The sequence below is a fragment of the Canis aureus genome, chromosome 4 (genome assembly GCF_053574225.1).
Source record: "Canis aureus isolate CA01 chromosome 4, VMU_Caureus_v.1.0, whole genome shotgun sequence".
Taxonomy (NCBI): Eukaryota; Metazoa; Chordata; class Mammalia; order Carnivora; family Canidae; genus Canis; species Canis aureus.
Genome location: NC_135614.1, coordinates 8972380 through 8997082, shown reverse-complemented (window position 1 = coordinate 8997082; position 24703 = coordinate 8972380). Strand labels below are relative to the sequence as shown.

The following is a 24703-nucleotide window of genomic DNA, read 5'->3' as shown; positions in this document are numbered from 1 at the left end:
ACTTAGAGGGCACATGGGCCCTAGTTCCAGTGTGAGGCCTGTGATGCTTGGCTCTGTCTCTTCCTCATAAGCCTTTCCAGCCCCCTTGACAACATATCCCCATGCCCCTCATGTGATGGATCCTGGCCAATTGTAACTGGAGACTGTGAGGATAACCGAGTCACTGTCTTACTCTTTCAGGGAATAAATAAATATTTGGGAGACAACTACCACTTTATTCAAAGGTCTAAAAGCAGGAATTCCTGGGTCAGAGATGGGTGGTCTGGGAGTGATGTCAGTCAGGGTAGGCTTTTCCAGTGTCCTTCAAATCCACTACATGACATGGATCACAGACACTGCTGATCTGGTTTCCACACATGAGAATGGGCAGCTTGGGGATGTGATTTATAATTACCATCAACAACCCCCCTAAAGCCTCAGTTGGCTTCTCTTGTCTCTTGAAGTCTTGAATTCAGATCTGTATTAATCACATGTAATCACATGCATCTTTCCCATGCTACGGCTGCCCTCCTTTATGCTCCAAGAAGTAGAGTCAGCATTTCCTTACCAACGGAGACTGTGAGACGTGGGTTGGAAGTTAAGCATCTGTTTAACAAAATAGCTGTATTAGTAATAATAACAATGAGACACTCGAGACAGTACTCAGTACTTTCAGGGCTCAACAGGTCAAAAGCTAGAAAAGCCAGCCGCTATTCATTGGCGGGCAAGGTACAACACGGAGGACTCTCCTCACTTCCACCCCAAATTCACATTTTTCTTTCTCTGAAGCTGTGGCTGTTTCGGTGATTCGGAGTTAGTGGTGGCTTTTTAATCTCCCTTACAGATGTAGATGTTTATGTCTGCAAAATGGTATTTCCTGCAGCTGTAGGAACCCCCCCCCCACACTCCCCCACGCTGCCATCTTCAGGACTCACAAGCCAAGCCAAGTCACCTGGAGGAAGATAGCAGGAGAGAAGCACGTCTCGGGGGCTGTAGGGCAGGATGGGAAGCTGTGTGTTTGTGTGCACTCGGCCGGCCTTCCCGTGGTCTCAGAGTGGCACAAGCCAGCCTCTCCCCCTGCATGTTTAGCCTCTGCCTCTCCTCAGAGTTTGAGCTTGATTGAGCAACAATGAAACGGACACTCCAGCCACGACAGCCACGTAAAATGAAATCGACAACCTTTAAAATCAGCATTATTGGTCATTTTCTTCTTAGACCATTTTATCCGTCTTAAGTCAGGAAAATAAATATCATCCCCTATATTGAGGTCCTCAGAAAATGTGAAAAAATGAGCTGAATGAAAACCTGGTAACAGACATTGCTTTACCAGCCCCCTCATGTCTACGTGGATTTTCAGGGAGTAACTGGGGGCTGCTTCTGTCTTCTTAACTCCTATAAGAAGGCCAAGGAAGATGTGGAGGTTCTAGAAGAAGGGTAGCACTGATTTTTTTTTTTTAAGATTTTATTTATGTATTCATGAGAGACAGAGAGAGAGAGAGGCAGAGACACAGGCAGAGGGAGAAGCAGGCTCCATGCAGGCAGCCTGATGTGGGACTCGATCCCGGGACTCCAGGATCACTCCCTGGGCCGAAGGCAGGCGCTAAACCGCTGAGCCACCCAGGGATCCTGGGCAGCACTGATTTAAATGTGTGTAGCCACACCTCATTTTGTCAACCAGTGTTCTTTTGTTTTTTGGATTTTGTTGTTGTTGTTGTTGTTGTTGGCTCTTTTAAGACCCATCTAGGATTGTAATCAAATGAACCAGTAATACCAATCTGCATTGTCATTTTCTTCAAGAAATTCAAAAGCGCATTAAGCAATTTGAAAACTATTGCAGACTTTGCACATCAGTGTACTCATTACGTGTCTAGACAGCCCCCCTTGACTCACTGCCATCCCTCCCAAATGCTGTGACTCCTGTGACAGAAGAGGAGGCCAAGCTGCAGGCGTCCCTTCTTCCCCTTCCCTCCACTGCTTCCCAGGAGCAAACTTGCTAACTATTTTGATGCAAAGTGTTTAATGGACTTGTGAGTCCCCATCTCCTTGTGTGTGACTCCAGGGGCTTCAGTGGACTTGAGAGACATCACAGTGTTTTTTTAAAAAAATGCCATTTATTTCATAACCTCTGCGCATCAGCCTAGACTCCGGCTTGAAGCCCCATGAAGAGCCTGTAGCCACCAGTTAGCAGAAGACGCAGAGCTTCTGAAAAGGAGCCAGGCACAGAATGACAAGTACAAATTTGTTCCTCAAAGAGCCGGTCTGACCTTTCTTGCAGCTGCTTCAGCGGAAGAGATAACTTGGGGACAGGAAAAGGAAGCTCTCCCTTCAGTTTACGTAGGATAATGAGAGTTCTGATTCTTACTTCCATGTTGAAGGATAAACCAGGAACAGAGGCATTCATCCTGAGGGAAAGGATTAGAGAGCATTTGGAACCTGAGAGGCCAACCAGTTATTTTCCCAGGGTAGAAATTTCTTTAGAGCCTCCCTGTTGGGCTTTCTGCGATACCTCTGGTTCTGGGTTGCTCATTATCTTGGGAGATCATCAGAGCAGAACAGTCAGACCAAGACAAGAGCTTTTTAAAATGGACTATGGATGATTCAAATAGGTTCTAAATACTTATGCCACGAATACATTTTAGAGGGCTCTAGTAATGATGATAGAGACAGATTGAGACATTTTTCAAATGTTTGTTGGAAAGCTGGAAATGACATGCCATGATAATATGGAACTAACCTTTATTATGAGATACTGTGTCAGATAACCCACTAAATACTTTAAATGGATTATTTTACTTAAGCCTCCTAATAACCCAATGAGATGGAAGCTCTGTTATTTTTTTTTTAAGATTTTATTTATTTATTCATGAGAGACACACAGAGAGAGAAGCAGAGACACAGGCAGAGGAAGAAGCAGGCTCCATGCAGGGAGCCCGACGTGGGACTCGATCCTGGGTCTCCAGGATCACACCCCGGGCTGAAGGCAGGTGCTAAACCACTGAGCCACCCGGGCTGCCCAGAAGCTCTGTTATTAACCCAAATATATAAGACAGCTGAGGCTCAAGAAGAGAAAGCACCCTGCCCATGTCCCAATGGGACTACTCTTAGGGAATCATGGTCTGTTTGTTTCAACCTCCCTAAGAGCCCTGACTCTCTGAGACTAATGTTGGCACAACATTCCAGAGTTGCATATGAGCCATATATACACAACTTGAAAGCAGTATCTCCAAAAATAGATTTTTGGTTTAAATTCCCTTAGTAAGACTTAAAAAACACCCTAATTACTAAGAAAAATTTCAAACATATACAAAACCAGAGAAATTATGTAATGAATAAGGGTGATGAGCCCCCATGTACACATCACACACATTCAACAATTTTCAGCATGTGGCCAAAGTGATTTCAGCTATACCCCCACTAACTCTCCTACTCTGTTAATTTCCTATTTCTGCTAAAACAAATGATGACAAACAGTTCACTGAAACAAATTTATTTCTTCTAGTTCTAGTATTTGGAAGTGCATAAGTGGTTTCACTGGGCTGACATTGCAGTGTTGGCTGGGCTCTTTCCTTTTGGAGGCTCCAAGGGGACAATGTTTCATTATCTGTTTCAGCTGCGAGTGGCCACCCGTATCTTTAGCTTGTGGCACATTTATCCATCTTCAAAGCACATCACTCCAATCTGCTTCTGTCATGATACCACCCTCTCTGATTCTGATCCTTCTGGTTCACTTATGAGGACCATTGTGGTGATGTCATTGGGCTCACCAGATAATCCAGGATAACGTCCCTATCCAAAAGCTCTTAATTTAATCACATCTGCAAAGTCCCTTTTACAATATAAAGTAACATTCAGAGGTTCTGAATATTAAGACATGAAGATCTTTGGGGAGTTATTATTCCATCTATCATACCCCCTGGACCCCCAAAAGGAATATTTTGAAGCAAATCTCAGACATTTTATTTAATCTGTAAATATGTCGATTCATATCTTCAGAAAGAAAAAGACTCTTAAAAAGTAACTGTGATACCCTTATCATACTTTAAAATATTGACAAGACTTTTTTGTTATCATCAGATATCCAGTCAGTGTTCCAATTTCCCTGAATTTTTTCATGATTTTATTTTAACAGGTCGTCTATTCAAATAAAGAAATGTGTTTTAGGTTTTTTTTTAATCTGCAGGTTCTCTCTCCTTTTACTTTAGTTTTTATTATTGTTGGAGAAATCAAGTTTTCTGTACTACAGAATTTGTCTGATTGTGTCTTTGTGGTCATTGTCATGGGTTTTTTTTTTCTATGTATTTCCCATAAACTGATAGTTTGATCTAGAGATTTGATTATATTGAGGTTTGATTTTATTGTCAAGAGACTTTCACTGATAGTGTTATAACTTTCTCCCGAATCATATAAGGAAGCCAATAATATCCATTGTCTCTCTCATGTGGCATTGATCTTGATTGTTGGGTTCAGGTGTCTGGAGCCCTACCCTCTTTGGATCTGGTTCCTTATCAGCTTTTTATCTGCATTGGTGATTAGTGACTGGATTTGTTATTTCTCTAGTGGGTTTCAGAACCGTAATATTCTAATTCCATCACTGTCTTTATTATTTTTTCTTGTTAGAATACTCCTATAAAAGAAGGAAATTCCTTAGATCATTTTAAAGGAGGCTTGTGGGGCTGTGAAATCAGAAACTCTAACCCTATCACCAAAGACTGAAGTTCTGCATAGGATGCCACAGAACTCAACAGCAATGTTTTCCTGTTCCTTCCAAGGCATATGCAGCCACCCAGTTCACTCACAGTGACCCATGACTGGTGATGAGGGAAAGTAAATACGTGTCTCAAAGTTAAAAAAAAATTTTGTTTCAACATCAATTTGATTGTCCTGAAGAACAATGTATGAAAGACAAGATAAATATTTGACTTTTTCTCCTTATGCACCACTTAGTTTTAAGAATAATAATTGGTTTTCTAGCATACTCCAAAAGTGAATAAAAAGTGTGTGTGTGTGTGTGTGTGTGTGTGTGTGTGTGTATTACTATGAGGTCATGGATTTTGAAAATATTTGCTATGTTTAAGCCTTTGCAGAAATTTTTCTTTTTCAAATTGACCCATCTTTGGCTGAGAGCCCTTTCAAATTGGCTCCTGAATAGAGACCACAGTCTGGGCCCTGGGAGTGCTCATGACTACTGGGTTGGTTGTTATTTCTTAAACTTTTCAGTAGACACAGCTAGGATATTTTTGGATAAAGAAATTATATCACAGATTCATACTGTTATTTCCAGTCCAAATTTAGGATTATATGGCTTCCCTTAACTTCTTTAATTTTATATTTGTATTTCTTTTCTCATACACTAAAATTTTTAAAAAATTATTTTATCTGTCAGTTATCTATTCATATGTATATATAGAAGAGTATATTTGACTATATATATAGTGGGATATATGGTATATGTACAGTGTATATATTGTATTTATATATATAGTATGTTTATATATAATAGTATATTTGGTATATCCATATTTTATATCTGTAGTTTCATAATAATAATATTAATAGTAGTATTAATGATATAATAACTAAAAGCAACTTAAAACTTCTTTGCAGTTCTTTCTGTTCTTAAGGATGCAAAGTTAAAATATAGTTTTAAAGTCACTTTAATTTCTCTTGGTATAGTTCATCCATCAACTCAATATGTAGTTAGCTCAATGAACAGTGTGCTCATTTGTTTTATTTTGACTTCTATTTAGTGGTTGCTGTTTCTATAAACATGTAACACAAACTTTATGGTTCAAAGTCAGATATCTGTGCAAGCAAGGTACATTCAGAGAAGTATGGCTGTCATCTCTTTCTCCAACTTGTTCCATTACTTCCCTCTACAGGAAACCATTTTCATTCAATTAGAGCTTATCTTTCCACTGCTTTTTAATAATGAAGCCATATATATTCATGGTCCCTACGTAGATGAAAGGTGAAGTACTGCAGACACTGTTCTGCACCTGGCAATATGCCTTTTGAATGTATAACTTCCTAGGCATAGGAAACAGAACCCATCATATCACCTTCTCATTGTAAGCCCATCAAATCACATCCTAAAGAACTGGGAGCCAGAATCCACTTTAGATTTAGATTTAGATTTAGATTTAGAGTTAGATTTTGCAGAACTCTGTGACCTAGTCTGTGGTGATATTTACATTTTATTCCTCATACTCTCATTATACCACTCTAAGATCTCTCAGGACTGACAATAATTATAATTAATTGTATGTACTGATTTTGGAAATACTGCTTTTTTCAACCAGATGGTTTGTTAAAAAATACTTTTCTTATGTTACTCTATGATGTTTATAGCCATAATTTTAGTAGTAATTAATGTTCCAGTGAGTGTACATACTACAGTCTGCTTAATTATAAAGAAAGCCTTTTTTTTTTCTTAATTTCAAGAGAAGGAAAATATGGAAAGAACAAGGGATGAAGATAGACAGGAGGAGGCCCTTTTAAAAAACAAACAGCTTTGTGAAAAATTCACATTTTTCACTTTTTTTCTAAAGTAAAATTTCCATACAGGATACATGCAAAATGTGTTACAATGGATTTAATATATGAATAATGACTCAGACTATGATTTGAGTCAGATGATAATGTTAGAGCATTCTGGTGGAACAGGAACTTATATTACCACAAGGCAGGTCCTCCAGGCCCTAGAGCTCATATTTATCCTCATCTAGGAGGCTGGTAGTTTTTTTGTTGTTGTTGTTTGTTTTTTTTTATCACAGCATCTCCCATTGCTTGTTCAAAACTCTACCTGAAGCCACAGAAAACTATGGAGCGAACACTTTTTTTTTTTTTTGATAAACAACATATGTTTATAAAAGAAATCCAGCTGTTTTCTGAAGTATGGAAATTGAGAGAAGAAGCTGATCAGTGAGACTGTGGTTGCCAATGAAGACTTTGTGGGATCTGCTCCCTTCTAGAATATCGGGAAGTAGAGAGCTCCTGTGACTGAAAGCCCTTGGATGAGGATGGCATGGCTCATTCATGGGTGATTGCAGGTAATGGACAGTGCAGCTTATTAGGTAGCATGAAGCCAATGTAGAAGAAGGCCTTAGAAGTTAGACAAATACATTTAGGCTGATGAAATAGGTGAAGAATTTGTAAAGAAATGGGGAAGAGCTTGATGGAAAAGCAATGTATTAGGAAAATTGGTTGGCAGTACCATTGAGAGCGGAGTAAAAAAGAGAAAGGACATGAAATTAGAGAGGCTAGTAAGGAGGCTATTAAGGTAATAGAGTCATGATTCCATGGAGACACAACTGATTTCTGTGGAGACTGATGGAACTATTGGGGAAAAGGGAACAAAAATAAGGACAAAATTTAGAGAAAACTCTGTGGGTCTTTGTGATGAGCATGGAACATAACAGAGAGTGGTGGGTTCAAGATTTTGAGCACCAGTGATTGGGAGATTACTTTCATTAAAGTAACTGTTATATTGGGGGCACTAGGATTGGGTTCTAGATTAAAATAAGGGGGGATGACAGGATGGATTCCCTCTTCCCTCTCTCCCTTCCATATTTTTCTTATATTTCTTTTTATTCCTTCTTGTCTTCTGTATACAACTATCTATCAAGGGCTTTCACGTTTGACAAGGATTCTCCATAGTTTCAGTGGTAAACAATACAGGCACAGTCTTTGCTCTCAGAGAGCAAAGGTTCTCAGATAACCTGCATTTAGTTAGGGAGGGAGGCAGATGAAGGAATAAGATAATTCATGTAGTGATATGTGCTATGAAGGAAGTAAAACAGGGCTAAAAGGTGATTGAGGTCATAAGCACTAGATGGGACTACTTCAGATTGGAAATTTGGGAGAGTGCCTCAGACGAGGTGTCCAAGGAATCAGCCATAAGAAGATTTGATGGCATTTCTAGGCAGAAAGAAACAAATATCCTAAGACAAGAATTAACTTGGAGTGTGTGAGGAACACAGAGAAGGATGAGAGTCCTGGAGGGTTCCTACTAAGGGCAAAGAGGTGAGGGCAGAGAGTGCTTCAGTCAAGGTCTGATCAGGAGACAGAGTCCAAACAGTTATTTGAATAGAGACCGTATAATACAAAGGACTATACATGATGACAGAGGGTTGGAATAATGAGGAATTCACCAGTAAGGAATATAGGAATACCAGATAGCAGCAGTTTCCACCACCCACAGGGCTAAGATAGGGCTTCCACAGCTGCAGAATAGGCAGGAAGTTGCTACGTTGCCACCCTTGGGTACCTCACTGGACGTCCTCTCTGGAAATTTCTGGAATCCACTTTCCAGAGTGCCAAACAAGACTATTCATAGGGAGTTGTCTCACCAAGAGCAGTCTGCTAAAAAACTGCTTGAGGGGGTTTTGGGGCAAAGTGTTTGGCTTCTGGGAGCTTCTGACATCCAGAGGCTGGAGTAGCTGTGCAGGGTGCAGAGGCTGGGTGCCAGAGAAGCTGCTCACACAGCAGGAGCCAGATGCTGGGTGAGCTGTGTGTCTGACAGCACCTAGTTCTGCAGAAGCTAAATGCTGGAGAAACCATCTGCACTGCAGGAGTGGGGAACTAAGGAGCCTGTGTGCACTTCAGGCCCTGGGTGCTGGAGAAGCTGTGCATACAGTGGGAGGAGGGTCAAGAGAAGCCATCCACTTTTCAGGAGCTGGCTGAGAGCATGCTGGAACCAGAAAGGAAACTCTTCCTCTAGCCTTGTCTCTCCAGCTTCCTCTACTGATGAAACTTACTATTGGGCCAGCTGACAAAAGAAGACTTTTTAAGGGGTCCAGCTAAATTTTTGCAGAGCAGGCAATGAGGGATAAATTTGGAGCTGAGAGGCAATGACCTCATAACTGACCTGCCTAGGTAATCAGAGTCCTGCTTGTGGTGGTGATGATGGTAATGGCAGGAGTATTGGTGGTGGTATCTGAGGTGTACAGGTACTGTTCTTGGTACTTTATGTATTTTAATTCATTTTGTATTCATAATCCAGTGAGGTAGATACTGTCATTACCCCCACTTATACATGACATAACTGAGACACAGGCCAAGTCACTTGCCCACAGTCACATGCTGGTGAGGGGTAGATTCAAACATGAGCAGTCTGACTCCAGATCTGCCTGCCAGGCTATGAAGTCACTACTGATCCTTGAACAGAGAAGCATATCAGGAAAGACAAATACTTAAAAGGGCTTTGTAGTCAGCCCTCTTGTGATTAGACCAGCTTCCTCTATTTTCGATATTTATAAATTCAGAGATTTTAATTACCCTTAAAACAAGGTACAAATGTACGAAGAAATATTAATTAGCCTAGGGAAAGGTGGAAAAATTGGATAATTGATGTGATGAGAACACTAGAAAATATTATTTTTGTTGTGCCCAAGATCGCGAATCGGAGAAACCGCCAAGGAGCCGACACCGAAGCAAACACACGAGGGTTTATTTACAAGCTCGAGCCTGGGTCCAGGTGCACCCGACACAGCGGAGCAGGGACTTGGACCCAGAGACTAAGAGGCGTAGCAGCTTTATAGGGGCCAGTGGCCCATGGGATACGCAGAAAGTTGCACAGACATGCTGGTCCGCTGAGCCGGATTTCCGATTAGGGTGTGTCCTGGTCTTTGACTAGGGTGGGGCAGTGCCCTAAGTAATAAGCAGGTCAGCACAAGGCGGGTGCAGCCCAAAATAGAGTCAGTCCTGCTCTGCTTGTCCAGGGGTAGGGGATTTTGTGCAATTTCCTGGGTCCCACAATTTTGAGTATGGTTCGATGGATTTTGCTCCTAAATTTAGCTTAACAAAAATGGAGGAGGGCAAGTTCAAAATTCACTGTTATGGGTATGAAGAGATGACATTCAGAAGGTCTTGATTAAATGTTCTTCATGGCTGATGGGTGGGAAGGGGGAGGAACAAAAAACATGCACCCAGTGGGTGGACTTGTAGGCAATTCTATATGGAGCCTTTCCTGTGTACCAGACCGTGTGCCGGGTAGCATGGTGGTCTTTCAAGAAGCTTGCTGCCTCATGGCTGACCCATGGCTTCTTTATAAGAAGCAACTAGTTCTGTTCACAGAAGAGGTCAAGGGACAGTGTCAAGAACGGGAAGCATTTGAGTCAGATGAAGAGCTGGCCAATGTGGCTGGAGAAAGGAGGACCTTGTAGGTTCAGGGCCCGCAGAAGCAAGGGCCTGTGAGTGGAGGGACTCAGGCTGATAGGAAGCCAGGGAAAGAGGATAACGTGAGACCAAGAAGAATGGGCTCTGGGGTCAGATTATCAAATCTGTGGCCTCCTCTCTACTTTCTAGTTTTGTGACCTTGAGCAAATTATTTAACCTAAGTTTCAGCTTTCCTGTCTATAAAAGGAAATAAAATAGTACCCTCCTTACCGAGCTATTCTGTAGATCAAATGAGATATGAAAACCCATTCTCACCAATAAAGGGACAGGCTCAGTAAATGTTTGCTGCCATCATCATTAGTATTACTTATAATAATATTTTATTAATGTAATACTGTAATATATAATAGTAATTAATAATAATATTTATTATTTCTATATTATTGGAAGAGGCTGAAGATTAGAGACCTGGAAAGAATAAAAAGGATTAGACATATAATGTGTTATGATATATATGTGCATGCGTGTGTGTGTGTGTGCACGCATGTGGAATTTTTTAAAAAACATTTTATTTATTCATGAGAGACAGATAGAGTGGCAGAGATATAGCAGAGGGAGAAGCAGGCTCCCTGCGGAGAGTCCAATGTGGGACTCATCCCACGACTACGACCTGAGCCAAAGGCAGGTGCTCAACCACTGAGCCACCCAGGTGCCCCATGCATGTAGAATTTTGAAATAGTTTTCAGGTGAAACCTTTGTTTTGGGAACAGGCAGCATAGGGAAATGTTCAATTTTGCACGTGATAATGAGTGCCTATTTTGTCTGTTACTGTTTACAACTGCTGGTGTTTTCTCAATCATGAAAGAAATGTTCCTATATTTGCACAAAAATGAGTGATATCTACCACAAAACAATGATGAGGTGAGGGTGGCTTTGTGGGTCTCAGGCTGTGCATTTGCTATTAGTCACCTAATCTCCTAAGTGTTATGTTTGGTTTCAGTATACGTTAGGAAATTGTGTTTCCAGGTGGAGAAAGAGACTAACTATTTCTTATGAGTGAAAATCTGGTGCCATCAGATCCTAAGTATCTTGTCATCAGGATGGAATTCAATCTGAGCTCCATCCACTAGCTAGCTAGGTAACTGAGCACACACCAGAATCTTCTGATCCTCTGTCCTGATCTGTAAAATTGAGATCATCATCATAATTATACTCGCCTCAAGTGAAATTGTACAGGACAAAGAGAGAATGCCTGAAAAGTGCCTAGAACCCTGCCGGACACAGAGAGGGTGATCCACATCCTACCTTACCCAGCATCTTCTAATTCAGCCCTCCCTGTTCCCAGCCTTCCCCTCTCGGCTTCTTGAGTTGCCAGCGGCCAACTTTGTATGAAGCTGTTGTGTTTACGTGGACCTTGAGGCAGACAGTAATTGGAAATTCAAAGGATAGGTAAGGTAATATAAGGGAACTGGTTTTCAGAATGTGATATAAAGTCAGAGAAATGGCTCAATGCCCTCTCTACCTATATCCCTCAAGGTCCCTTTTGTTCTTTAAAAAAGTCATTTTTATTTGTAGTTGATATATAATACTCAGTTTCAGGTGTACAAGACAGTGATTCAACGATTATATACATTACAAAACGCTCACCACGGTAAGTGTATTACTGTACCCATGACTGTATTCCCTGTGCCACTTTTCATCCCCACGACTTACTTACAACTGGAAGTTTGTGCCTCTCGGTTCCCTTCACCCATTTCATCCTTCCCCACATCCCTCTCCTCTTTGGCAGCCACCTGTTTGTTCTTTGTAGTTAGGAGTCTGTTTCCGCCCTTGTTGTTGTTTGTTCGTTTGTGTCTTTTATTCTTTCATGACAAATATACTTCACGCTTTCAACAGGGGCTGAAGGAATTGATGGCATCGTTTCCTTTGGAACGAGCCGTAACATCCCTTTGTTCACAGAGATTGTAAATCCGGCATCCTCCAGATTAGATAATATATGCTCAGTATCAGTAGGAAAGAAACAGAGAAGTAAATATTTGCTACAAAATGTCTTTCTGGTGTCTTGAAAATTAGTTAATTTCCTGTATCTGACAAGTCAGTTCCCTGCTCCATCCGCCCGGCATTTAGAGGCAAAGGGAAAACAGTGCCCCGCAGCAAGGAGCCTGTCACTCGGGTATCCAGGGGAGATAATGTGGCCATAGTGCAGTGGCGTTGAATATGGATAAGGATGTGACAGGCCGTGCTTAAAGTTTGGTGTCACATTCAAATGACGGGATGAGAGGTGAAAAGAAAACAAAAAATTAATTCCCCCTCTTGGAATCTCACGCAGATTCACTTAGTGCCTGGTTTCTGCTCAGCGGTCTGTCTCCCTTTCTCCCCATTAATAATCATAATCAAATACCCATTATTGGTTTTCGGCAACAGGATAATTGCTTTCCCTCCCTTATTTTCTGAGGCAGTCGGTCTGCTGGTGAGAAAGGGCAGTTGTGTAATCGTTTCTTCCCCATAAGCGCTAAGAAGTCCGTTGTGCCCCGCAGATACTGATGTCAGCCGGTTTGCTCTCTGGTGGAGTGAAAGAAGGAAATAATTTTATTGTGCTATTTTTAGACTTCAATTTGGACTTCAGCCTTTATAATACTTTGTGTGCTGGGGATAGAGCTATTGATGCACCATCCAGCTGTGAGATACCCCGCTCTCCACCGCCCCTGGGAGGCTTCCTCTCTCGGATCCAGACCTCAGCACCACGCAATCACGTTGTCCCCGTTGGTGGCTGCGGGCCCGGCTAGACCCAGAGAGCTACTTGTGCTCTGCATCCACAGTGTTTGCCAGTGGAACCTGCTGCCAGCAGCCACTGAGTCTCCAATTTACCTGTGAAGCTTTAATCTGATCTTTCATAAGCATAAATATTCAGTGCCACGCAAATTCTCTATAAACACAGTGAGTCCACCTGACCATCGTTGCTTTTCTAGTCATTTTCCCAGAGGTGGTAGGTGAAACCCGGAATGAGGAAAAACTGTTTCTTTGCTGGATTTCCTTCTGAACAAACAAGAAAGGCTCAGACGCCACAGACTCCAGGTTATCTTTTCCTGCAGCGGGGATGGAAGACAGTTTCGTAGTTCTTCCAAACTGTAATGAGCTGGTCCTAAATTCCAAAGGGATCTTAAAAAGTGTCAGTAATACCTGCCTGAGCTTATGTTGCGTCTTGTGTATCTTGTCCCATGTACTAAAGTTCAGATCAGTTTGTGTCACGCTGAATTCTGTGGTTGCATGCAGCTTGGTAATGCAGAGGTTTTGGTGGGAAAGGCTCCTCGCAGCACCCTGGCTACTGCAGGTGTGGGCTGCTGACCAGCGACAGGGACATCACCTGGGCGTGGTTACAGCACAGAGCCCATGCCCCGCCCTGACTTAGGAACCAGAACCTGCGATTTAACAAGATCCCTGAGTAACTCATAGGCACATTTATCTCTTTTTTTCTTTTTTTTTGAAATTACAAGGCTTTTTTAGAATCTCAAAATCTGTAGAATCTATTCCTATAAAAGTGCGTCTAAATACAAGATCTTGCATCTAATTTCAGAGAGTTCAGCTTCCATGGATCCTTCACTCAGGGGAATCTGAGGGCATGCCTGGTGGAGATCCCAAATGCCATGGCCCCCCACCTTGGTGACCTGTGTTGCTGCTTGGCTGTCGCATGGAAGCAGCCTTCACTTTGCTGCCTGGATCTTGTACATCTGAGGAGCACCAGCTTTGGGGCATCACTGTCACCTTCTCCAGTCCCTGTCTTCCCTGTGGCCCTCATTTATCAGCCTTGCTATCATACTTCTTGCTTGGCTCTTTCACTACCTCAATTAGGGATGGGTACCAAGTGTTCTAGGCTGACCATATGTTGAGAGCAGCTAGTGGGATAGCATCAGTATCAAGATTCTTCCCTACTCATGTCAGGCTCTGGAGAGTTGCTGAAGGGACAGGGTTCTCCTGCTTTTCCTGCCGATTGTGAACTCCTCCTGTAGGTCCTGGAGGCTCATCTGGAGCCAGTTCTGCTGTGGGCTTTGACTTCCTCTGACCCCTGATGGTGGCCGACTCAAGAAAACCTTGAGAAAAATCTGTTCACTCACTGACTTGTTTGTCAACCATGCACTCTGACCTTGAACCGTCCTTGTTTTGGGAGGGAGTGAATGTATGTGGATGTTTACAGCATATGATATGTGTCAAAATAGAGGTGTGGACAAAACACCATGGCTAATCCCAAGAGAGAGGTAGGTAGCTAGCTTGTCCAAGAGGAGTAAGGGAGAGCTTCAAGGAGATGAGCTGGGATCCGTGGGATGAAGAGGACAGTGCCCGAGACAGGGGCTGTGGGCATGATCACTGTTGGAAACCAGAGTTGGGAAGATCAAGTTGAGGAAGTCACTTGATGGGAAGTGAGAAAGCAGGTAGCTAGAGGAGTTCACACATAGCTGCTGTATGCTGTGGAACAGGCCCAGGGCTGTTGTCCTCTCCATCCAATAATCCTCCCCTGATGGATAAGGAGACATGCACAGCGAGGTTAAGGAACTTGCCTAAGGTTGCACAGCTGCATGTGGTAAAACTGGACTTCCCACCTGCCTATGGGGCCCAGCACTGGTCTCCCTTGCAGAGAGCCACTTTTATCTGGACAAGAGGCCTGTAGCGAACCCCTGCCTGGGACAAAACAGGCTGGCTCCCTTGCCTCTCCCTGCACCTCAGTCTTTCCAACTTTTCTCATGGCATCAGTGAAAAACAGCCATCCTTAACCACCATGTGTCTGTGTAGAATGAACACACATGTGTGTAGGACTGATGGGCTGTGAGGGAAAGAGAGATGGGCATTTTTCTGGGTTGTCTAGTGGTTCTGTTGTGTGGAATCTGATCATACCACACAGGAGGCATTCCCCTTCTGTCTCCAAGGAGCCTGCTGCTTGGTGCCAGTTCTGGTCTGACTAGTCCCTTTTCATTCTGAGTTGAGCTACTGGAAGGTACCCAGGAGATAAGCTGCGAGGTGATTTACAAGGGGAGAGAGCCCTGACCCCCTTGACTGATGACAGTGAGGTCCTTGACAGATGAAGATGGAGAGCAAATTCACAGCACAGCCTGAATGACAGCATCTCCTTCCCCACCAAGGCTTACCGTGCACCATGCCCCCTGCCTGGTCCAACCCAGAATGGTGTTTGCACTGCAGGAATCCTGGGGTCCGTGGGGGGTGGGAATTCACAGCAAGACTGCCTGGAAGGAAGGCAGATGTGGTTGGTGCACACTGCTCCATAATGTCACATTCCTCTCTCTGCCTTACCACCTGTGTGCACGCGCTGTCAGCTGGAGCTCTAGTTTCTGCCTCCTGCCCTTTGCTTCTCACACCTGTGGCCCACCCAACACTCCTGCAGAAGCAGCACTTGAGCTCCTTCAGCCAGAAGTAAAGTTGGTCCTGTCTTTGTTTTGGGATGCGAGCTCAGCTTACAGACACACCCTAAGGAAGTTGAAGATCACTCACTGGAATCCATTTTCAAAGTCAGAAACCAGGCTCTGTCCCTTGCAGGTGGGCTGTTCCTTGTCTCCTGGGCCATGATTATTATATATTTGGAGGGAATGTTACCACCTTCCCATCCACGGATAAGCACGAGGGAAAGCATATCGAAGATCTTCCAAATAACAGGACTCCACGGCAGCTTCCACCTGGCTCCAGACCTTGCCATTCTGCACTATGCTGTCAGCCTCACCAGGCTGCTTCACAGCCGTGTGGCATCATTGTGCATTCCTAAATAGCTTTTACTGTTCTGTTTAGAACACAAAATAGTTTGGGGACATTTCTGTATTTTCTTTTCCCCAAAACCAGATATACATGTCTGCTTAGCTGCATGGAATCCTCCCATCCTTAAAACTTTGGCCTGCACAGCCGCAGATAAAATACTTGGGGTGCAAGCTCTTTGGCGGGTCCGTCTTCTATCCTCTCTACTGGCATTTGTTACTGAGCTCTCTTTGGAAAGTGGTGTCTTCTGATAGGTAGGAAGGATAATGTATTTTACCTACAGTGCCAGTTCTGGTCTGACCAGTCCCTTTTCATTCTGAGTTGAGCTACTGGAAGGTACCCAGGAGATAAGCTGCGAGGTGATTTACAAGGCATGCTCTCTCTTGCTTGTCTTGCTTCTGTTTCCCTTTAAAATTCCTTGGCTGCCCTCAGTGTGGGCATGTGCTTCCATTTATCCTGTAGCTCTTGGGCCTGAATGCAGCTCTTGTACTTCTGAGAGGCTCTGATTAGGAAGCCACTTCCCTGACTTCCAGCTTGCACTGATCAAAATGAGGCCCTGAGAACCATGACAAGGATTTTGCAAAGGGGGGATGTTTATCATCGAGGTTAAGATAGAGCAAAGTTTGGCAAAATGGCAGAAGGGAAAGAAGTGGGTAATTCTTTTTAAAAAGGTTTATTTATTAATTTTAGAGAAAGAAAGAGAGAGTGTGTGAGCAAGGAGAGGGACAGAAGAAGAGAGAATCTCAAGGAGACCTCTCACAGAGAGCCAAGTCCCATGGGGGGCTCAATCTCATGACCCTGAGATCATGACCTGAGCTGAAAGCAAGAGTCAGTTGCTTAACCAACTGAGCCCACGAGACACCCCAAAAGGTGAATAATTTTTTAAAAGTTTAAAATTTATTTCTTGCTATAAAAGTAAAGGATGCATGTGGTTTCTTTGAAGGAAAAAAAAATTCAACAGAAAGGGGTAAAATATAAAGTAAAAACCCCTTGTCCCTACCCTGATCATGAGAAAATAAGTATATTCCTCCAGAAATATCTCACTCGTGCATAGGCCTATATGGATATATATGCCTGCCCTTTTGTGACTTTTAGAAAATTCAAATGAGATCACAACAGAATACTATTTGTTCTGTGCTTTACCTATTTTCACTTAATTTTTCTTGGAAATATTTCCATTGTGAGAAATAGAGCTTAGCCTTCTATTGTAAGTGGCTACATGGGATGTAACAATAAATGTGGCCAATTTCCATTTTCTCCATTTGGTTTCCAGTTATTTCTCTCAATGCAGTTATTGTTCTCTCTTTTGTCTGAATATATGTGTGAGGTAAATGCTTAGAAGTAGAAGAGGCAGCTCAAAGACCAGGTGCAGTTTTAATTTTGACAAATATTGCCAAATTACTTTCCTTAAAAAAGGGGTACTGATTTGTCTTTCTTTTCTAAAAGAACAAATTGTACCACTTGGATACTTTCATTTCCAGGACAGGACATCTCTGCCATGAATGTGGCCAATCATCTTTTCATGTATTTACTGGTTGTTTGTGTTTCTCTTCTGCCCATTCTTCCTGTTTTCTCTTGGGATGTTTGCTTTTTCTCTTGCTGTTTTTCAAAACTCTTGAAGGTTAAAGAATTTGACTCTGGGACTATACTACATGTGTTAGAAATATTTGTTCCTAAAAGGCCTTTTATATTTTGACTTTCATTTATGGCATTGTTGCCATGTAGAAGTTGAAATATATATGATTTCAGATTTATCACTGTTTTCCCCTCCTACTTGACTTCCAGGTTTGTTTTGCTTAGAAAATCTTTTCCCCACTTCAAAATTATACTCAAATAATCTAAAATTTCCATTCAGCATTGCACAGCCTAGAAGCCAATACCACTCTGGCAAAGTAGAGTGGCATATTGAGACCTACCTTGAGACTTTAATTTTTAATGTAGTCAGTCCAGTGGGATCACTTATCAGGAAAGCTTTTCCTCTATAACCTTTATTAGGATGTATTTTTTTTAAAAAAACTTAATTGTTTTCTTTGCTTCAAATTGGAGGAGTCCTTTAAATGTAACTTCCCTGAAAGTTCATTTAGTTAATTAAGTACTTACTGAGTTCCTGTTGTGGTTAATACCTTGATAGACTATATGCTTCATAGGATTAAAAGAATGAGTCCTAAATATTCTGAAACCTCATTAAGTGTGTACAGTAGAAGAAGGTATCTGTACATACAACCCAGGCATCAAGGCACAGGCTAATAATGGTCTTAAGAGGGAGAAGAAGGTGCCCTCCAGGGAACCTGATGTGGGACTCGATCCCAGGACCCCAGGATCATGATCTGAGCCAAAGGCAACTGCTCAGCCACTCCAGGCATCCCATAGAGTTCTTTATTAAAGTGACATTTGAGATGGGCCTTGATGAAATGGTGGGCTTTTAATGGGTGAAGATTTTGAAGAAAGGCATAAAAAATAGTCATCTGTAATTTGAAACTTGTACATTTGTCCTGGGAGGAACAAGTGGCCCACTTTGCTGACATTGAGCACATAGGAGAGCAACGAGAAAGGAACCCAGGGCAGGCTGGAGGTCATCTTGGGAAAGAACTCAAAGGACTTTACCTTCCATTTAGCAAGCAATGGGAGCCACTAACATTTTTGGAGCAGTAGTAGAAGGAACAGATTAGAAGGATGAAATATTTGAAGGCAGAAAACTCATCATTAATTGCAGCTTTCCTGGGGGTGAAGAGATGAAATGCTTAATTTGGGGTAGCAGTCATAAAGGGAAAAAATAGACCCAAATGATATTCTCAACATATAGCCTGTGTTTGGATATGGGAGTCAAAGGAAAGAAACATTAAAAGTGACCATGATCTCTGGCCTTCATTCAATTCACTCTTCTAATACGTAAGTGCCCAGTATGTTACACTCTGTGAGCCACTGGGAGCAGAGCAGTTGGCATGAAGACAAGGTTCCCACTCTCAAAGGATGGAACTCCACGGATGCAGGAACACTGAACAAGCCAGGATGAGGCAGGAGAAGAGACCATGAATATAGGTAGAGAAATTAAGAGCAGGAGCGGCTTGATGGGGATCCCTGATGACTTTCACTTTAAGTCTTAAAACTGAGTGTTCAGTAGTTGTTTCCGATAATTATGTAGTTATTTCTGGGTGGTACTCTCTTTCCTTCTTCATCTGGTGTTTACGACTGAGTGATGCAGGGGAAAAACGTAACTTGTTACTTAGAGTTTTAAATAGGCTGCAAAGGTGGAAGGGCCTCTGCAATCTGTGGCTGTCTGCCTCATCCACAATAGGAAAAGGGAGCTGATCAGGCTGGTGATCAGAACATCTCTTTGATTTCTGAAGACGCCTTAGTTTTCTCAGCTGGTAAAGCAGGGGTCTGTCCCAGCACATTTTTACATTGTTCATCATTTTGTGGGTCATAACTCGGGTAGAACTTGACTAGGCAGTTCTCATTTGGGGTTGTGACATGAAGTTGAGGTTACAGTTTTATCAGCTCAGCAGGGCTGGACAAGCAAGATGGTTCACTCACATGGCTGGTAGCTGATAGCGGGTGTCAGCTGACATTGTACCTGATTCCATTGACCAAGTGAGTGAGTATAGTTTCTCCAGCATTGCAATTTCACGAGGGAGTAGACTTCTTGCATGGCATTTGGCTTTACTCAGAGCCAGGGTCCCAAAACACTAGGTGAAGGCTGCATGACCTTTTCTAGCCTAGCCTCGGAAGCTGTGTGGCATTACAACCTCTACAATCCATTGATAACAAGAAAGTCAGTAAGGCCAGACCAGATTCAAAAGAAGAGGATATAGACTCTACCTCCTGACTATAGGAATGGCAAAGAATTTGAATTATGTCTTAGAACTTATATAGTGAAATAGTGTTATCTACTTCATAAGGTTGTTTTGAGGATTAACAATCCCTAGAACAGCTCCTGACCAATGACTGTTAAGGACAGTGATGATGGTAGTAGTGGTGGTGACAAGGATAATGTTGATGGTGGTGAGTAACTGCATTGCCCTTCTGCAAAATATCTTTTATTATTGCTGGCAGGTTGAATAGTGGGGAATTAATCATTGGTCTCACCTGGCCTTTATTTTTAACATAGTAATAAAAGAATCATAAACTAATAGGGACAACAATGGTCACATCTTGGCCAGCATATTACCATGCACATTTAAAAGCGATTTTCATTTTATTAGTGCTTCCTACTATTCAAGATTTGAGAAGTATGTACTTTTTACTCATTTTTACAAATGAGTTATGTACTCATTTGTAGCTTCATTTTTATAATCCATCCTCTAAGATAGACATAGGAGATGTTATATTACAAATGTAGAAGTTCAAATTGAGATAAAGTATTTTCCAAAGGTCACCAAACTTTGTAGAGGAGGCTAAACTGCAGAGTCATTTGACTTTGGTTGAATCAGCTATGTGTTTGGTTACAATTGATAGGAACAACAGCTCTAATTGACTTAAATAAGAGAAAGATGGGCACCTGGGTTGGCTGATTCAGCAGTTCAGACTTGTCATCAAGTTAATATATTTTCCATACCTCTTTTTAGCCATTTCCATTCATAGTGCATTAGCTTTGCAATGCACTACAATAGAGTCACAAGATAGTTGCAGTAGTTTCTTTGTTCATTGTTATTGGGAGAGGGAATACAACACCTCACCTGCCCACATCCCAGCATGGACCACAAGACATGGTCAGATTGAATTTAGCTCAGCTATCTGTGTTGCCAACGTCTGGACTATAAATGCTTGTCTGGTAGAATGTCATAGGTTGATTGCTTTCATCTTATCACACTCTACCTGAAAAGCTAGGGAGGGGCCACCATCCAACATGTCCTAAGGGGGGAGGGTTGGTTACCTGAATACTACCTGAGTTCTGTTAGGAAGGATGAAAAGAGGAAGGAGTGTTGGCTTAACAAACAGCACTGTCTACTACAGTTTCCTAAACACTCTTTCCTATGCTACATTTCCTTTTTTTCATATTATCAGATGGCATTTTGGAAAGGAGACTAAGCTGTCCAAAAGTCTTTGTTTGGTGAAGAATTATGTTAATTTTTCTTTTTTTGGAAAATAGAAGACATAGGAATAAAATTTACATATTTCTAATAACAACAATTTTTAAAGATTAGAATTAAGTCATTGTTGCCCAGGAAATGAAAAGATTTCAGAAGCGTGAGGACTATTAGTACTTAAACAATTAGGCATTCACATATTTGTTTGCTATTTTATTCCATTGTAGTTGTATAAAAAAGACCTGGTTATCTTTAAAGTTTCCAAAGAATTAGGTAAAATGCTAATACTCCTTAAGTGAAAATATTCATAAGTCAAGAAAGAAAGTTTGGTGCCAAGAGCTGAAACTATTGGTGTCTATGTTAGATTCAGTATTTCCATTCTAAAAATGGGTAGAAACTTTTCCCTACAAACTTCCTGTCTGCCCTCTTACCATCTTTCTCCATAAATTATATACACGTGCCTTAGTTCCGTAAGGATTCAAGCCACACTCAGATGATCTTTTAGACCTCATTTGACTTCTAACCGGCAGGAGCAACAGAAATGATGAATCTCAATTCTCTATTCAAGAAATTTCCCCCAAACACTGAAATTGTATCTTTAAATTGTCTCATTACTGGTTGTAAAACCTCACCAAAGATCTCACATAGCTCAAGTAGCTGTGACTCATTCATTTAAAGGATTATTATTAATGACCTAATTACTCTCCTGAGCAGGAATAGCAAAGCATCTCAAGACTTTGAAATCAACCATTACTCTCTTTAGCACAAATGAATTCAATAGAAAAGATATTTTGAAAATCTAAAGCTTGATGAAATTATTACATGAGCCATAATAAAGCACGACAATTTTACATCTACATGATTTACTTACCATTCAGCATTCTCTAAAATTGGCTTGTAGATTTTGAGACTTTGATGTGTGCATTCTAGGAGACATTTCAGGACAGCCCACTTTCACTCAAAAGCTACACAAAATATACTTTTTCAAATAGCAAATGGACACGAACTAACACTATGCAAATTGCTATAATGTAGAAAATTGTTGATGGAAGCAGCCAACTTTTTTCCTTAGTTATGGGAGCTGGCCTACTGGATCTTTTCATTGAATCCAGCCTGGCCTCACCACTGGAAGCCAGAAAGATGCTGATGGATCTGTCAAGATAACAATAAGAAATTACTGAGAACACTTCAGGCAGCTGAAGGTGATTTGGTCCCCATGTGGGGAAGAAACAGATGATAAAGTGGAGGAGAGGTTTTTAGGTATGCCCTTTTCTTCTAACCACATTGCCTGGGAAGGCCAGTGCCTACCCCCATCGCTTCTGGAAACAGACAAGCACCTGTCAACTGCTGAGGCAGAGAGAAAGAACAAGAACACCAGCATCAGAGAAGCACTACCATGGAAGGGCATCAAAAAATAGCTTGGATTTTGAACACTCCCCTGGTCCTCCCTGTTCCCTAAGGGGTGGATAATTATAATTGAGAGAGTCTATCTATTTCTGCAAGTACAGATTGTTTCACCAGAGGCCCTTTCCCCTGAGATGATATCCCATTCACCCACCACCTACCCTATTAGGATGGGCACAAATCAGGGCTTTCCCAAAGACTTATCACCAACCAATGTAGTTAATATGCCTAATGAAATAAATAATACTTCTTAAGGGTGTAACTGCTCTAAAAGAACAACAGAAACGGGCAGCCCTGGTGGCTTAGCAGTTTAGCGCCAACTTCAGCCAGGGGTGTGATCCTGGAGACCCAGGATCAAGTCCCATGTCAGGCTCCCTGCATGGAGCCTGCTTCTCCCTCTGCCTGTGTCTCTGCCTCTCTCTCTCATGAATAAATAAATAAAATCTTAAAATAAAAAAAGAACAACAGAAGGACTTGTACCTGATGAAGCATAATTGGACACTACAACATTCAATAAACATATTAAGTATTTTCCCAAAGATAAGGAAGGATATTGGAGACAGGAGGTAAAACAAGAAGTCACAAAGAAATCCAAATGACAACTCAGACAAAGCAAAATATAAAAACTTAAAAAGTCTCAGCAAATGGGTTGAGCAGCCTAACGAATTCAGCTGAAGAACCAATTAGTGAGCCAGCAGCTATTGGAAGGTATTTGGAGGGTATCAGGAATAGAGAGAAGGAAAATATAAAATATAAATTAAGCAATATACAGAATAGAGGTATTTGATCAACATTTATGTGAAAAGAATCCTAGAAAGAAAGAAAACAGTAGAGGAGAAGGAAGAAATATTTGAGAGACCAATGACTGAAAGCCAGAGAAGAAAAAGACATGAGGCTTTAGGCAGATGGGCTTTACAGTACAAAACAGACAGATAGGATGGAAAAGGGTGAGAAGTGGAACATGGATAGGTTGCAGTTAAAATTTATATGTAACAAAGACAAGGAGAAATTGTGGGGCTCCTGAGTGGCTCAATTGGTTGAACATCTGCTTTCAGCTCAGGTCATGATCTCAGGGTCCTGGGTTGGATCACCACATTGGGGCTCCCTGCTCAGCAGGGAGTCTACTTCTCCCTCGCCCTCTGCCCCTCCCCCATTTGTGCTCTCTACCCGCCTCTCAAATGAATAAATAAAATCTTTTTGAAATAAGAATTAGACTGATATCACACTTTTCAAGAGCAACATAATCTGCAAAAATGCTATGGAGTAATATTTTCAGAGTGTTGAATCCAGAATATTAAGCTATATTTTACTTAGTGTTTAAGTGTGAAATAAAGATGTTCTCAGATCTAGGAGTCTTTAAAAGGTTTGCCATGCCTGATATTATTTGAAACATTCTTAGATGAAGTGTTTTAACAAGATGAAAAATAAGTCCAGGAGGGCAGTATGAGATATGTGAAAGAAGGCATTAAAAAACCTTAGTAATTTTATTGTTGATGAAATAAAAAAACTTATGAAAAAAACCATGCTTTAGTAAAAACCTAGAACTAAAATATGGCCTCAAAATATATACAAATATATCACTGTGGAGTAGGATGGTGGCAGAATGAGAGGAAGATGAAAGTAGGCTAAGGTGTAGGCTAGGTACGCTCATTCTGCCCCTGGATCTAATGGGAGTCCCTCAGACAATACAGGTGAGAATGCATCAACAACACAGCATAACCTGCTAACAATAAGCACCCAGAGGAGTGTTCTCCCTTTCTGCTGGCCCAAGATTCCCTCCCTTTTCCTCTCAGAGACACTCAGTGGCCTGGCCTGGGGAAGCTCCTTTGCTCCTTGTGCAGTTCAGCTGGGACCAGTGAAAGCTCTTCTTGGAACAGATATCTCAAGCAGACAAACCAAACCAAACCAAACCAAACACCCCTCTCCCAAGAAAACCATACATTTGCTGCAAAGGATCTTAAAATTAAAATGTAATTGGAGGGGTACCTGGGTGACTCAGTTGGCTAAACATCTGACTCTTAATCTCAGCTCAGGTCTTGATCTCAGGGTCATGGGTTTGAGCCCTGTATTGGGCTCTACCCTGGGTGTGGAGCCTACATAAAAAAAAAAAAAACAAAAAATGTAATTCTAACCATAGCCCTTAAAAGGAGAATAGGACTGTGTGATAAACCTAACTGGATTATTGCCTTCTAAAATAAATTTTAATTTATTTTAGAAGGCACTTATTTTAGAAGGCATTTAAACAGGACTCAGAATCTCCTAACATAATGGCCAGAATTTTCAGAATACAATTGACAATCCCTCATAATATAAAAACAAAGGAAATCACAGCTTGAATGAGAATAAACAATAACTGACCTGAACATGGAGATGAATTAGATGTTAGAATCACATGCTGAGGATTTTAAAGCAGCCATCATAAA

The 24703-nt window shown here is 41.6% G+C and overlaps 1 protein-coding gene across 6 annotated transcripts in view; it reads left to right on the top strand.

Annotated features, from left to right (window-relative positions):
- DISC1 (DISC1 scaffold protein) overlaps nt 1-24703 on the top strand; it is a 354242-nt gene that overhangs the window by 294355 nt on the left and 35184 nt on the right. The window contains exon 11 of one of the 6 annotated variants that reach the window (XM_077894506.1): nt 6753-6843. The exons of the other annotated variants lie outside the window; for them this stretch is intronic. Within the exon in view, the coding sequence (XP_077750632.1) occupies nt 6753-6828 (76 nt within the window). The 3' untranslated portion in view covers nt 6829-6843. Of the gene's footprint in view, nt 1-6752; nt 6844-24703 lie in introns of those variants that run through there. 6 annotated transcript variants of the gene reach the window in all.